Source organism: Anser brachyrhynchus, assembly GCF_964034855.1.
Source record: "Anser brachyrhynchus genome assembly, contig: SCAFFOLD_170, whole genome shotgun sequence".
NCBI classification, from domain to species: domain Eukaryota; kingdom Metazoa; phylum Chordata; class Aves; order Anseriformes; family Anatidae; genus Anser; species Anser brachyrhynchus.
The window spans coordinates 42,501-57,836 of record NW_027664068.1 but is presented as its reverse complement, the minus strand read 5'-3'; the positions used below and the strand labels follow the sequence as shown (position 1 = coordinate 57,836).

The 15,336-nt window shown below is 66.0% G+C and overlaps 2 protein-coding genes across 2 annotated transcripts; both read left to right on the top strand.

Annotated features, from left to right (window-relative positions):
- The first annotated feature begins 1,842 nt into the window (after window positions 1-1,842).
- Window positions 1,843-7,757, top strand: LOC308186376 (cathepsin D-like). Its single transcript, XM_080608523.1, has 9 exons — window positions 1,843-1,975; window positions 3,150-3,276; window positions 3,814-3,937; window positions 4,522-4,640; window positions 4,876-5,075; window positions 5,564-5,686; window positions 6,389-6,554; window positions 6,916-7,014; window positions 7,504-7,757. The coding sequence occupies exons 1-9, from the start codon at window positions 1,914-1,916 to the stop codon at window positions 7,663-7,665; spliced, it is 1,182 nt and encodes a 393-aa protein (XP_080464649.1). The 5' UTR covers window positions 1,843-1,913; the 3' UTR covers window positions 7,666-7,757.
- Window positions 7,758-8,478: 721 nt separating this feature from the next.
- LOC308186377 (voltage-gated potassium channel KCNC1-like) lies at window positions 8,479-14,117 on the top strand (the record flags this gene model as incomplete). The annotated part of the gene is made up of 3 exons (XM_080608524.1): window positions 8,479-9,196; window positions 12,046-13,033; window positions 13,864-14,117. Exons 1-3 carry the CDS (start codon window positions 8,624-8,626, stop codon window positions 14,115-14,117), a joined length of 1,815 nt encoding a protein of 604 aa, XP_080464650.1. The 5' UTR covers window positions 8,479-8,623.
- Window positions 14,118-15,336: the final 1,219 nt, after the last annotated feature.

Below are 15,336 nucleotides of genomic sequence, written 5' to 3'. Positions count from 1 at the left end.
ATATCCCTCTGTGGTGGTTGTCGGGATGAAGTAAGATGTCTTCATCACAGCTGAACTTTTTACCTTTTCTTCTTACGCATGCTCTCTGAGCCCTAGGTCTCAGACCAAACTATAAGGTTGGTTTGACCCAGTTCCCAGGGTCCAAAAGGCCCCTGTTATCTAGATGTCTTGCAAGTTTGGCATTCTTTGAGTCCTCCTCCTTACTCCTCATCATGAATCGGTGCATTCTCTCATGCTATCTTTGCACGTATATTTTGCATCTTCCAAGCGCAGCCCAGGCACAGTACATAGCAAATGTAACACATATTAAGCAATATTCATTGGATAAATGTATATTTCATCGTCTGTTACCAACACCCCTGGGTCTCCCTAGAAGCTCCCAGTGTCTCCCAGTGTAGGACACTCCTCCCGGCGCGCCATTGTCACTGAGCATGGCTACACAGAAGGTCCACACTTCCCGGGCTTCCCCGGTAACCTAACGTGGCCACCCGGAACACGGTGGGTGAGAGCTACATTTCCGGGCGTGCCCTGAGTAACCAACATGGCCGCCTGGAAGCCCAGAGTCCAGGAACTACACCTCCCAGCATTCCCCGGACTCCCAACATGGCCGCCCGGAGGCCCAGTGTTCGAGAACTACACCTCCCGGCATGCTCTGGGCCCCCAACGTGCCCTCCCGGAAGTCCAGTGCCCGAGAACTACACCTCCCGGTATGCTCTGGGCACCCAACATGGCCGCCCGGAAGCCCAGTGCAGGAGAACTACATTTCCCAGCATTCCCTGTATTCTCAACATGGCCGCCAGGTAAAAATGGGTTCTCCGGAACTACAACTCCCGGCATGCTCTGGGAACCCAACATGGCCTCCCGGAAACCCAGTGCCAACGAACTACATTTCCCAGAGTCTCCCGCAATATTGAGCCTCGCTACTTGCCGTAGGACGCCATTATTTGCCCCCTACCCCTTTCACCCCCCTTTGCCCCCCCCCCCCGTTTTGGTTTTTTTTTTTTTCTGGTTTTCCCCCCAGTTTCAGGGTTTCCCCCACAATTTTGGGGTCCCCCACCATCCTTTTTTGGCTTTCCTCCCTAATATTAAGGTTCTTCCTCCCAACCTTGGGGTTCCCCCCAGTTTTGGGGGTCCTTCCCAGTTTTGGGGATTTCCCCCCAATTTTGGGGTTTTCCCCCACAATTTTGGGGTCCTCCACCATCCTTTTTTGACCTTTCCCCTAATATTAAGGTTCTTTCTCCCAATTTTGGGGATCCCCCCAGTTCTGGGGGGCCCCCCGAATTTTGGGGTCCCCCACCCTCCTATTTTGGCCTTTCCCCCTAATATTAGGGTTCTTCCCCGCAATTTTGGGGTTCTCCCCACAGATTTGGGGTTCCTTCCCCTAATTTGGGGCTTTCCCCCCAATTTCGGGGGTCCCCCCCTAATTTTGGGGTGTCCCACCCTCCTATTTTGGCCTCCCCCCCAAATATTAGGCTTCTTCCTCCTAATTATGGGTCCACCCCTAATTTTGGGCCTCCCCCCCCCCAATTTTGGGGTTCCCTCCTCCCCCGGATGTGGGACTCTTTCGGGGCTTCCCACGAAGGGGCGGTTTCGAGACGCCCCCCCCCATGTGGGGGAGCAGTTTCAAGGCCCCCCCCGCCACCTGTGAGGGCGTGGCCACATCATAGCCCCGCCCAGTGCTGGGTGGGGGCAGTGTTGGGGCCCCCCCCTGGTTGCAGGGGGGGGTGGTTTTGAGCCCCCCCCCCCCCCCAATTTCCCCTTTCCCCACGTGGAGGGCGGGGCCTGGGCGGGGTGGGGCGGGGCCTGGGCGTGCTGGCAGCCAATGGGGGCTCGCCGGGGGCGGGGCCGGGGGCGGGGCCTCCGGGGGCAGGTGGGGAGGGGGCGCCCCAGGTACGGGGGGGGGCAGAGTGGCCATGGGGGGTCCCACGCTCGGGCACCTCCTGCTGCTGGCGGCCGGGGCCGGAGCCGTGCTGCGGTGAGTGGGGGGGGGGGAGCACTTGGGGGGGGGGGGGAGAGGCATCTGTGGGGAGGTCACACCGGGGGGGGAGACTTGGGGAGGGGGACACCGGGGGGGGGGGGCATCTGGGGGGGACACTTTGGGGGGGGTACACCTTGTGGGGGGGATGACACTTTGGGGGGGCATTGGGGGGGGGGGTGCACCTGGGGAGGGGGACACGGGGCGGGGAGAGACACTTTGGGAGGGGGACATCTGGGGGGGGGCACCTGGAGAGAAGGGGGACACCTTGGGGGGGAGACAGTGGGGGGGGGGCACAACTGGAGGGGGGGGACACCTTGGGGGGGAATCCCTGGAGGGGGGATTCCCTAAGGGAGGGGGGGGAATCCCTGGTTGGGGGGGAATCCATGGGAGGGGATCCCTGGGGTGGGGGGAATCCCTGGGGGCGGGACATCCCGGTGCTTGGGGACACCGGGGGGGGGACGACACTTGGAGAGGGGGTGACACGGGGGGGGCACACCCCAGTCCTTGTGACACCTCCTGCCCTTTTTTTTTTGGGGGGGGGGATAATGGGGCTACCGTAGGATCCCCCCCCCGGGGTATGCTGGGGTCACGTGACACCAGCTTGGGGGGGGGGGGGACACGACACCTGGGTCCCCAAGGGGATTTGGGGTCTTGGGGGGGGGGGAAAATATTATGGGGTGGCGGCACCCTGGGAGGGAGAGGGGCCCTCCCAGCCGGACGCGGGGGCGGGAGCCACCGGCCCGGTCCGACCCGCTCGGGCCTGACCCCACCCGCGGGTGTAACCCCACGCGTGACCTCTGACCCCGGAGCCCCTAACCCCATTAATCCCCCCCCAGACCCTCTGGAGACCCCCCGGGACCCCCCCCAGGACCTCTCGTTAACTCCTTCTCCCCCCCCCCCGCCCCCAAGGCCAGGAGCACCCTATGGCCTCTCCTCTTCCCCTTTGGCCTTGTTAGCCTCGTTAGCCTCATTAGGCTAATTAGTGGCTGGGCAGCCCCATGGGTGGCCCCGGGCTCCCACCCCACTGCCCCCCCCCCAATTAACTGGTTAACCTCATTAACCCCTCATCACACTTGTTAAGGTCATTAACCTCATTAACACCCCCCTCATTAACTCCCCCCTAATTAACTCAGCACCCTCCTAATTAACGCCCCCCCCCCCCCCCCCCCAGCATCCCCCTGGAAAGGGGCCCTTGGGTGCGCCCCCGGCTGCCCCCTGAGGTGTGGGGGGGGCCCCGGGTACGGAGCGGGGTGGGGGGGCCCCCAGCAGCCCCCCAGCGCCTGCACAACTACATGGACGTGAGTGGGGCGGGGGGGGGGGGAGTTATGAGGTCATGGGGGGGTTGTGGGGTCATGGGGGGGTCATGGGGGGGTTGTGGGGTCATGGGGGGGGCTGGGGGGGTCATGGGGGGTTGTGGGGTCATGGGTGGGGTTATGGGGGTTTATAGGGATCATGGGGGGGGGTTACGGGGGAGGATTATGGGGGGAGATTATGGGGGCCCAAGGAGATTATAGGGTCATGGGGGGGGTGTTATGGGGAGGTTATGGGGTTATGGATGGGGGCTGGGGGCTATGGGGTCACGGAGGGGGGTTTATGGGGGCACGAGGGGGGTTATAGGGTCATGTTGGTGTTAAGGGGGAACGGAGGGGTTATTAGGGGCATGGAGGAGTTTATGGGGACATGGGGGAGTTATTGGGACGGGGGGGCATGCGGGGTTATGGGCGGATTGTGGGGACACGCTGGGGGGGGAGGGGACATGGGGGGGTTATGGGGTCATGGGGGGGGTGGGGTGTGGCCCTGGGGGGGTGACGGTAGGCGGTGCCGCCCCCCCCCAGGCGCAGTACTATGGCACCATCTCCCTGGGGACCCCCCCCCAGCCGTTCCGCGTCATCTTCGACACCGGCTCGGCCGACCTCTGGGTGCCCTCGGCCCGCTGCTGCCTGCTGCACCTGGCCTGCTGTAGGGGGGCGGGGCCTGGGGGGAGGGGGCGGGGCCTGGGGGCGGGGCCTGGGGGGCGGGGGCGGGGCCTGGGGGGCGGGGCCTGGGGGAGGGGGAGGGGCCTGGGGGAGGGGGCAGGGCCTGGGAGGGAGGGGGCGGGGCCTGGGAGGAGGTGGGGTCATGGAGGGTCTCGGAGCTGAGCTGCTGCACCTGGCCTGGGGAGGGGGCGTGGTCTAGGGGAGTGGGCGTGGCTTAGACGGGCGGGGCTTGAGATCGGGGGCGGGGCCTGGAGCAGGGGTGGGCGGAGCCAAGGCAGGAGGGGGCGGGGCCAGGATGGGTCCCAGCGCAGAGCTGCCTCCTGCTGGGGGGCGTGTCCTTCTACAGGGGGCGTGTCCTTCTGCAGGGGGCGTGGCTTACCGAAGTGGGCGTGTCCATCTGGGGGGAAGGGGCCTCGCTGCCACCCTTTGCCTGCTGTAGGGCTGCGGGGCCATGGGGGGGGGCATGGAGGGGGCAGGGCCTATCGGAGGGGGCGGGGCTATAGGAGGGGTGGGGCCTATCGGAGGGGGCGGGGTCTGACCCTCGTGCCCCCCCCCCCCCCCCCCAAGGGCTGCACCCCCACTACTACTCGGCGCTGTCCCGCACCCACCGCCCCAACGGCTCCGAGTTCTCCATCCACTACGGCAGCGGCAGCCTGCGGGGCTTCCTGAGCCAGGACACGCTGCAGGTGTGGGCTGGGACCCCCCCCCAAAAATTAAAAAAATATATATATATATATTAAAAAAGACGGGGGGGGGGGAGGTTAATTTGGGGGTGGGAGTCCCCCCCCCCTGAGGCATCGAACGTGCCGCTGCAGCCGTTCGCCAAGACCCACCCCCCAAAAAAAAAAAAAAAGAAAAAAAAATATTAAACAAAAAATGGGGGGGCTGATTTTGGGATTTGTGTCCCCCCCCCCCCCCAAGCTGTCCAACGTGACGGTGCCGGCACAGACGTTCGCTGAGGCGGTGGCGCTGCCGGGGCTGACCTTCGCTGCCGCGCGCTTCGACGGCGTCCTGGGCCTGGCCTTCCCCGGCGCCGCCGCCGGCCCCGCCGTGCCCGTCTTCGACAACATGATGCGCCGCGGGCTCTTCCGCGACAACGTCTTCGCCTTCCGCCTCCGCAGGCACGGTGCCGGGCCCCAGATGGGCCCACATGTGCCCCGATATGGCCCCGATACGGCCCCGATACAGTCCCACTATGGCCCTAACACGGGCCCGATATGGGCTCGATACGGTCCCGATAGGACCCCAAATGTGCCCCGATACGGTCCCGATACGGTCCCCAGTGTGCCTCGATATGGCCCTGACACGGCCCCAGTATGGTCCCATAAATCCCCTGACACGGCCCCAGTATGGTCCCATAAATCCCCTGTTATGTATGGCCCCAGTATGGTCCCAGTACGGTCCCATAAATCCCCTGATATGGCCCCAGTATGGTCCCATATATCCCCCGATATGGCCCTGATGTGGTCCCGGTATGACCCCATATGCGCCCCAATATGGTCCTGATACAGCCCCAACACGACCCTGACACTCCCCAAACGCACCCCAACCCCCCCTTGAAGCCCCCACCCGCCCCCACCCCCCCCATTCTGACCCCATCCCCCCGCAGCGGGACGTCGGGGGGCGACGGGGGGGAGCTGCTGCTGGGGGGCATCAACGAGACGCAGTTCCAGGGCCCCCTGCACTACGTCCCCGTCACGCGCCCGGCCTACTGGCAGCTGCACATGGAGCGGTGAGACCCCCCCCCCCGCGACCCCCTGGGACCCCCCCGCGACCCCCTGGGACCCCCCCACGACCCCCAAACCGCACAGCCCCCCCCAACACCCCCCACCCCTTTTATCCAACCCCAGACCCCCCAAAACCCCTCTAATTCCCCTAAATCCTTGACCCCCCCCCAATCCTTGACACCCCCCCCCCGAAATCCTTGACCCCCCCCCCCAAGTCTTTGACCCCCCACAAATCTTTGACCCCCCCGGGACCCCCCCAAACTCTACACCCCCCCCCAATGTCCCCCAACTGCCCCCCCAGCCCCCTAACAGCCCCCCCAAAACCCCCCCAACTGCCCCCCAGTCCCCTAAAGAGCCCCCCACCCCCCTCAAAAAAACACAACTGCCCCCTCCCAGACCCCTAACAGTGCCCCCAGCTGCCCCCAGCTGCCCCCCCAACCCCCTAACAGCCCCCCCAACCACCCCCTGGCACCCCCCACATCCCCCCGACCCCACCCCAAATACCCCTTGCACCCCCCCAATGCCTCCCCCCCCCGCAGGGTGTCGGTGGGGGCCCTACAGCCCCCCAACACCCCCCAACTGCCCCCCCAACCCCTAACAGCCCCCCCAAATCCCCCCCCAACCACCCCCTGGCACCCCCAACGCCCGTTCCCCCCCCAAATACCCCCTGGCCCCCCCCCCCAACGCCTCCCCCACCCCCCCCGCAGGGTGTCGGTGGGGGCCCCGGGGGCTTTGGGGTGCCGGGACCCCCCCCTGTGCCGGGGGGGCTGCGAGGCCATCGTGGACACGGGGACGTCACTGGTCACCGGCCCCAGCGCGGACGTGGCCGCCCTGCACCGCGCCCTGGGGGGCACCCGCGCCCTGGGGGGGCAGGTAGGGGGCCGGGGGGGGGGCTGGGGGTTAGGGGAGGGGGGGGATTGGGAGGGGTCCTGGGGGCGATCTGGGGGGGTATCAGGGGGGTATGGGGAGACTTGGGGGGGGTTGGGGGAGTTCTGGGGGGCTTGGGGGGGGGTTGGGAGGGGTCCTGGGGGGTTGGGGGGGATGTGGGGGGGGTCCTGGGGGGGTTTGGGGGGGGGATGGGGTTATGGGGGGGAATTGGGGGTGGGCTGAGGGGGTGCTGGGGGGGGGGCTGAGGGTGTTCTGGGGGGTTTTGAGGGGGGCTGGGGGGGTCCCTGGGGTTCGGGGGGGGGGCACGTCCCTCCAGCTGGGCGCTGTCCCCCCCCGTGCCCCCCAGTACCTGCTGGACTGTGACAAGGTGCCCTCCCTGCCCAACGTCACCTTCGTCCTGGGGGGGCGCGAGTTCACCCTCGGCCCCCAGCACTACGTGCTGCAGGTGGGTGCCCCCCCATGTGGCCCCCCCGTGGCCCCCCCCATGTCTCCCCACATCCCCAACCCCCCCATGTGTCCCCTAATCCCCCAATCCCCCCATGCCCCCCCCACGCCCCACACCCCCCCCACATCCCCCCCATGTCCCCCCCATGCCCCCCACGTCCCCAACCCCCCCACATCCCCACCCCCCCCACATCCCCCATGTCTCCCATGCCCCCCCATGCCCCCCCCATGTCCCTCCTGTGTCCTGACCCCCCCCACACGCTCCCCCCATGTCCCCCACATCCCCCAACGCCCCCCATGTCCTTTCCATGTCCCCCCCACGCCCCCCCACGTCCCCTCCCAACCCCCCCCACCCCCCATGTCCCTTCTACGCCCCCCCCACGACCCCCCCGTGCCCCCCCCATGTCCCCACCCCCCAATGCCCCCTATGACCCCCCCCCACCCCCCCACACCCTCCCGTGCCCCCCCCGACCCCCCCTGTGCCCCCCAGGTGTCGCAGTGGGGCGCCCCCACCTGCGTGAGCGGCTTCATGGCGCTGGACGTGCCCCCCCCCGCCGGCCCCCTCTGGATCCTGGGCGACGTCTTCCTGGCCCGGCACTACGCCGTCTTCGACCGCGACCACCAGCGCGTGGGGCTGGCGCCCAGCACCTGACCCGGCGCTCCCAGTACGGCCCAGTGCTCCCAGTACGGCCCAGTGCTCCCAGTACGGCTCCCGGTGCCGCCAATAAAGGCTCTGCTCCGGGGGCTCCCTGGCAGTGTGTGTGTGTGTGTCCCCCCCAGTGCCTTCCCAGTAGCCCCCAGTGCCTTCCCAGTAGCCCCCGGTGCCTTCCCAGTAGCCCCCGGTGCCTTCCCAGTAGCTCCCAGTAACACCCAGTAGCCCCTAGTGATCCCGGTTCCTTTCTAGTAAGCCTCCCAGTAGCCCTTAGTGATTCCAGTTCCTTTGTACTAAGTCTCCCAGTGCTCCCAGTGCCTTTCCAGTAGCTCCTAGTAGCCCCCAGTAAGCCCCAGTGCTCCCAGTGCCTTCCCAGTAGGTCTCCCAGTGACTCCCAGTAGCCCCCAGTGCTCCCAGTCCCTTCCTAGTAAGTCTCCCAGTAGCCCCCAGTGCTCCCAGTTCCTTCCCAGTGCGTCTCCCAGTACGTCCCAGTGCTCCCAGTTCCCCCCCCGCACCCCCCACCCCTCCCGCTTTCCCTTCCCCCTCCCCTTCCCCTCCGCGTGGGCGGAGCCTGAGCGCGCCTGCGGGCGGGGCCTCAACGCGGGGGCGGGGCCGTGTGGGCGGGGCCTCGGCGGCTGCGGGGAGCCGGGGCGGGAGGGGGCGAGGCGGCGGCCGATGGGGGCGTGGCCGGGGGCGTGGCCGGGGGCGTGGCGGCGGCAGAGGGGGCGTGGCCGGGGGCGTGTCCGGGGGGCGTGGCCGCGGCCGAGGGGGCGTGGCCGGGGGCGTGGCCAGAGGCGCGCCGGCGCGAAGCAGGCGGCGCCGGCGCGGCCGCGGGGATGCGGCAGCCGCCGCTCCGGTGGCGGCGGCGGCGGCCGGGAGCGGAGTCGGCTCCGAAGCCGGCGCCGGGAGCGAAGCCGGGGCCGGGCCCGGGGCCGGGCCGTCGGGCGGCGGCCCCGCCATGGGGTGGCAGGCGGAACGAGCCAAGGTGGTGATCAACGTGGGCGGCGTGCGGCACGAGACGTACCGCAGCACCCTGCAGACCCTGCCCGGCACCCGCCTGGCCGGGCTGGCGGAGCCCGGCGCCGCCGCCCGGTTCGATTACGATGCGGCGGCGGGGGAGTTCTTCTTCGACCGGCACCCGGCCGTCTTCGCCTACGTGCTCAACTACTACCGCACCGGGAAGCTGCACTGCCCCGCTGACGTGTGCGGGCCCCTCTTCGAGGAGGAGCTGGCCTTCTGGGGCATCGACGAGACCGACGTGGAGGCGTGCTGCTGGATGAACTACCGGCAGCACCGCGACGCCGAGGAGGCCCTCGACAGCTTCGAGAGCCCGGAGCCCGGCGGCGGGGAGGGAGGAGGAGGAGGAGGAGGAGGAGGAGGAGGTGGAGGAAGCGGCGGAGGGGAGGCGGCGGGGGGAGCGGAGCTGAAGCGGCTGTGCCTGGACGAGGGGCGCCCGGGGGGCTGGTGGCGGCGGTGGCGGCCCCGCGTCTGGGCGCTCTTCGAGGATCCCTACTCGTCCCGCATGGCCAGGGTAGGATGGGGAGGGGGCGAGGGGGGGGCTATGGGGGCGAGAAGGGGATGGGGAGGGGGATGAGGGGGACCGGGGGGGGGGCTGGGGGAGCGAGGAGGGGATGGGAAGGGGGCTGGGGGAGCGAGGAGGGGATGGGAAGGGGGCTGGGGGGGCGAGGAGGGGGCTAGGGGGGCAAGGAGGGGATGGGGAGGGGGATGAGGGGGAGCGGGGAGGGGGCTGGGGGAGCGGGGAGGGAATGGGGAGGGGGCTGGGGGGGCGAGGAGGGGGATGGCGGGAATGGGGAGGGGGCTAGGGGGATTGGGGAGGGGGATAGTGGGAGCTAGGGAGGCTGAGGAGGGGGCTAGGAGGAGTGAGAAGGGGGATGGCAGGGGCGGGAGGGGAAGGGTGGGCTGAGGAGGGGGCTGGGGGGGTGAGGAGGGGGCTAGGGGGAGTGGGGAGGGGGATAGAGGGCTTTGGAGGAATGGGGGGGGGGGCATCTGAGAGGGCTCCGAAGGGATTGGGGGTGGATAGAGGGGGCTTGGAGGGGGGTGGGGGGGTCCTGGGGGGACCTAGGGGGGGCTGGAGGGGCTCTGAAGGACTTAAAGGGGGTCCTGGGGAGGGTGGGGGGGGATCCTGAGGGCGTCTGAAGGGACCTAGAGGGGGCTGGGGGGTGTCCTGAGGGGACCTAGAGGGGGCTGGGGGGGCTTTGAAGGACCAGGGGGGGGGTCCTAAGGGGACCTGGGGGGGACTCTGAAGGAATTGGGGAACCGAGGGAGGGTCCTGAGGGGAGCTAGGGGGGCTCTGGAGGGGCTCTGAAGGAATTAGGGGGGTCCTGGGGGGGGGCTGGAGGGGCTCCGAAGGACTTGGGGGGGGCAGAGGGGGTCCTTGGGGGGGTCTGTGAAGGATGAAGGAATTGGGGAGCCTGGTTGGGGGGGGGGCATCTGAGGGGGTTCTGAAGGAATTGGGGGGGCTGAGGGGTCTCTGAAGGAACTGGGGGGGGTCGTGAGGGGGGTCCCGGGGGGGCTGTGAGGGGTTGGGGACACGGTGGGGGGGAGCGCAGGGACACTGCAGCGCTGCAGGGGGGGGCACCGGGGACACTGCGGGACATGGAGGGGGGGGGGACAGAGGGTGACAGGGGGACACGGAGTTGGGGGCTGGGCTGTGGAATCGGCGGGGGGGGGGCTGGAAATAGCGGCCCCCCCCCGGGGGCTTGGCAGCACCGGCGGGAGCTGGCCCCGATCCTGCCGCAGCAGAGCGGGGCCGGGGGGGGGGGGGGAGCGGGACTGCACTGCGGTGCCCCCCTCCCCCCTCCTGGCCCACTCCCCCCCCCCACCCATGGTCCCCCCCCCGCGTGCCCTACATCCTTCCCATCCCGTCCCCCCCCCCTCGCCGCAGGCCCCCCCCGCCTGCCCTACATCCCCCCCTGCGTTCCTGCACCTGCCCTACATCCTCCCCGTGCCCTCCCATCCCTCTGTGCCCCCCCCGTCCCAAAAATACCGTCCCCTGTGTCCCCCTCCTTGTCCTGCCCTACATCCCTCCCCCCTTGTCCTTATTCCCCCCCCCCCCCCCAATATTTAGGCCAGGGCCCAGATGCTTTGGTTGCCCCCCCCCCCCCCCATTTATTGCCCCCCCCCCCCCATTTATTGCCCCCCCTGCATTTTGTGGCCTTCATCCTCCCTCCTCTTCCTCACCACCTCCTGCGCTCCCCCCCTCGTCTGTGGGGGGAGCCTGGATTTGTTGTCCCCCCGCCCCCATCGATTTTTTTGGGCCCCCTCTCTCCTAGGGCCGTGGCCTTCATCTTCCTCCTCCTCCTCCTCATCACCACCTTCCCCTGTGGTCCCCCCGTTGGTTTATTGGGGCCGGGGGGGGGGGGTTATTGGGGTCGGGGGGAGGCGTTTTATTGGGGTCGGGGGTCTCGGGACCTCCTCTCACCCCCCGCCCTTCCTCCCCACAGTGCTTGGCCTTCGCCTCGCTCCTCTTCATCCTCATCCTTGTCACCTCCTGCTCTGCTCCCCCTACCTCTCTGTGGGCCCCCCCATTGGTTTTTGGGGTCCTCCCATCGTTTATTGGGGCCCCCATCCATTTTTTGAGGGTCTCCCTGTTGGTTTTTGAGGCCCCCATCATTTTTTGGGCCCCCCCCCAGCAATTTTTTTGTGCCCTCCGTTGTTTTTTCAGGCTTCCTCCATCTTCTTCTGCCTCCTCCTCATCTTCACCACCTTCCTCCATGGTCTTCCCCGTGGCTTGTTGGGGCCAGGGGGTGGTTTATTGGGGTTGTAGGGGCATTTATTGGGGTTAGAGGTCTCAGGACCCCCTCTCACCCCCCACCCTTCCTCCCCACAGTACGTGGCCTTCGCCTCGCTCCTCTTCATCCTCATCTCCATTGCCTCCTGCTGTGCTTCTCCTGCCTTTCTGTGCCCCCCCCATCTATTTCTTGGGACCCCCATCAAATTTTCAGGGTCTCCCGATCATTTTTTAAGGCCTCATTGTTTTTTGGGGCCCCACATCAGTTTCTTGGGGGGTCTTCCATTGTTTTTTCAGGTTTCCTCCCTCATAGGGCTGCAGCCTCCATCTTTTTCTGCCTCCTCATCCTCATCACCACCTTCCTCCATGGTCCCCCCAATTGGTTTTTGGCCCCCCCATCAATTTTTTTGTGCCCTCCATTGATTTTCAGGCTTTCTCCCTCACCAGGCTACAGCCTCTGTCTTCCTCTGCCTCCTCTTCATCGCCACCACCTTCCTCTGTGGTCCTCCCCGTGGTTTCCTCCACGGTTTATTGGGGTCGGGGGGTGGTTTTTTGGGGTCAGGGGGCATTTTATTGGGGTCGAGGGTCTCGGGACCCCCTCTCACTCCCCCCACCCTTCCTCCCCGCAGTACGTGGCCTTTGCCTCGCTCTTCTTCATCCTCATCTCCATCACCACCTTCTGCCTGGAGACCCACGAGGCCTTCAACCGGGTCATCAACAAGACGGAGACAGTGGCGGTGGGCAACGGGACGGGGACGCAGGTGGCAGTGGAGGTGGAGACCGAGCCCTTCCTCACCTACGTGGAGGGCACCTGCGTGGTCTGGTTCACCTTCGAGTTCCTCATGCGCGTCAGCTTCTGCCCGGACAAGCGGGATTTCGTCAAGAGCAGCCTCAACATCATCGACTTCGTGGCCATCTTGCCCTTCTACCTGGAGGTCGGGCTGCGGGGCCTCTCCTCCAAGGCGGCCAAGGACGTGCTGGGCTTCCTGCGCGTCGTCCGCTTCGTCCGCATCCTGCGCATCTTCAAGCTGACGCGGCACTTTGTGGGGCTGCGGGTGCTGGGCCACACGCTGCGGGCCAGCACCAACGAGTTCCTGCTCCTCGTCATCTTCCTCGCGCTGGGCGTCCTCATCTTCGCCACCATGATCTACTACGCCGAGCGCATCGGCGCCGACCCCGACGACGTGACGGGGAGCCGGCACACCTACTTCAAGAACATCCCCATCGGCTTCTGGTGGGCGGTGGTGACGATGACGACGCTGGGCTACGGGGACATGTACCCCATGACGTGGTCGGGGATGCTGGTGGGGGCCCTGTGCGCCCTGGCGGGGGTCCTCACCATCGCCATGCCCGTCCCCGTCATTGTCAACAACTTCGGCATGTACTACTCTTTGGCCATGGCCAAGCAGAAGCTGCCCAAGAAGAAGAACAAGCATATCCCGCGGCCCCCCCAGCCCGGTTCGCCCGGTTACGGCCCCCCTGCGGCCCCCACCGCCGCTGCGGCCCCCCAGCCCGCAGCCCAAAACCCGCCCGGCAGCCCCCGGCCCCCCCGGAGACCCCCGGCCCGCGACGCCTGCCCCTTGGCACAGGAGGAGGTGGTGGAGATCAACCGGGCGGGTGAGTGGGGGCCGGATTTTTTTTTGGGGGGGGGGGGGGGGCGGGGGGAGTGGTGAAATTTGGGTCTTTGGGTGCTGAAATTTTGGGGGTTTGGGGGCTGAAATTTAGGAGTTTGGGGGGTTACATTTTGGGTTCTTTGGGGGCTGAAATTTTGGGGGGTTGGGGGGTTAAATTTTGGGGGGTTGAGGGCTGAAATTTAGGGTCTTAGGGGGTTAAATTTTGAGGGTTTGGGGGTTGAAAGTTTGGGTCTTTGGGGGCTGAAATATAGGGGTTTGGAGGGTTAAATTTTAGGGGTTTAGGGGGCTGAAATTTGGGGGATTTGGGGGCTGAAATTTGGGGGGTTGGGGGTTGAAATTTTGGGTCTTCGGGGGCTGAAATTTAGGGGTCAGGGGATTAAATTTGGGGGGCTTGTGGTCTGAAGTTTTGGGGGTTTGGGGGGCTGAAATTGTGGCTGAAATTGAGGGGGAGTTGGGGGTTGAAATTGGGGCTGAAGTTTAGGGCTTGGGAGCTGAAATTGAGGGGGTTTGAGGCCTGAAATTGGAGATGAAATTTGGGGGCTGAAATTTGTGAGGGTTGGGGATAGAAATTTAGGGGGGGTGGGGGCTGAAATCTGGGGCTGAAATGGGAGGAGTTTGGGGGCTGAAATTGGGGATGAAATTTTGGGGGGGTGGGGGCTGAAATTGGGGGTTAGGGGGGCTGAAACTGAGGGGGCTTGTGGGCTGAAAGGCTGAAATTTAGGGTTTGGGGGTTGCAATTTTTGTGGGGGTTGTGGGCTGAAATTGGGGGGCTCTTGTCCCCCCCCCCCAATGGCATTATGTTCCCCCCCCCAGAGGCTCGCCCCAACGGGGAGGCGGGCCGCGCAGCGCTGGCGCAGGAGGACTGCCCCCCCATCGAGCAGCCCCTGTCCCCCGAGGAGCGGGGGGGGCCTGCGGGGGGGGGGCCGCGAGCGCTGCGGCCGGGACCGCGCCTGCTTCCTGCTGGGCCCCGACTACGCGCCCCCCCCCCGAGGGGCCCCTCCGCAAAGGTGGGTGCTGGGCAGGACCCCCTCTCACCCACCGATCCCCCCCACCATAGGGTGCCCTAATACCCCCTGTGCCCCCCCCCCAACCCCGTGTCCTTCCTTTTGGGACACTCCCAGCCCCCTTAATCCCCCCCCAAAACACCCCAATGCCGCCCATTTCCCCTTGACCCCCCCCCCCCCCAATTTGCCTTCCCAGTTGCACCCCCCCCAGCATGTGTTGTGCCCCCCCCCCCAAAATGCCTGGGTCCCTCCCAGCCCCTGTACTGGGTGCTGGCCTCGTCCCCAAACTGGGAGAACTGGGAACCCATATTTTTTTTTGGGGGGGGGGTCTCAGGGAGGTGGGGGGACACATGGCTTGCACAGACCCCCCGCGCGGGGGGCTCTGGGTGCTCCTTGCACACGCGCGTGCAAGCAGCGGGGCTGCCTGGGGCGCCGCCATCCCCGTGCAAGGGTCCCCACGTGGGGGGGTCTCTAGGAAGGGTTTTTTTTTGGAGGGGGGGGGGTCCGGCCCCCCCCGGGGGTGACATCGTGTCCCCTTTTGTCCCCAGCGCTCATCACCGCCTGAGCCTTTGGGTACACCTGAACTCCCTGGGGGAGCCTTTACGCAACCCCACACTCAACAGGACTCTGCGTCTTCACTCTTTCCTAACAACCCTGAACATAACCCTAACCGCAACAAGAAGCTCAACCCGAGTTAGACCCGAAAAAACACGTACGGTGCCACTTTCTGCCATCAAAAAGTGCTCTCAGCGGAAGCCTTTGGGTACACCTGAACTCCCTGGGGGAGCCTTTACGCAACCCCACACTCAACAGGACTCTGCGTCTTCACTCTTTCCTAACAACCCTAAACATAACCCTAACCGCAACAAGAAGCTGAACCCGAGTTAGACCCGAAAAAACACGTACGGTGCCACTTTCTGCCATCAAAAAGTGCTCTCAGCGGAAGCCTTTGGGTACACCTGAACTCCCTGGGGGAGCCTTTACGCAACCCCACACTCAACAGGACTCTGCGTCTTCGCTCTTTCCTAACAACCCTAAACATAACCCTAACCGCAACAAGAAGCTGAACCCGAGTTAGACCCGAAAAAACACGTACGGTGCCACTTTCTGCCATCAAAAAGTGCTCTGAGCGGAAGCCTTTGGGTACACCTGAACTCCCTGGGGGAGCCTTTACGCAACCCCACACTCAACAGGACTCTGCGTCTTCACTCTTTCCTAACAACCCTAAACATAACCCTAACCGCAACAAGAAGCTGAACCCGAGTTAGACCCGAAAAAACAC

Coding starts and splice junctions, on each gene's coding strand:
- LOC308186376 (XM_080608523.1), top strand. CDS start 1,914: ATGGGGGGTCCCACGCTCGGGCACCTCCTGCTGCTGGCGGCCGGGGCC. Junction 3,938..4,521: donor CCTGCTGCACCTGGCCTGCT/GTAGGGGGGCGG, acceptor CCCCCCCCCAAG/GGCTGCACCCCCACTACTAC. Junction 5,076..5,563: donor TTCGCCTTCCGCCTCCGCAG/GCACGGTGCCGG, acceptor ATCCCCCCGCAG/CGGGACGTCGGGGGGCGACG.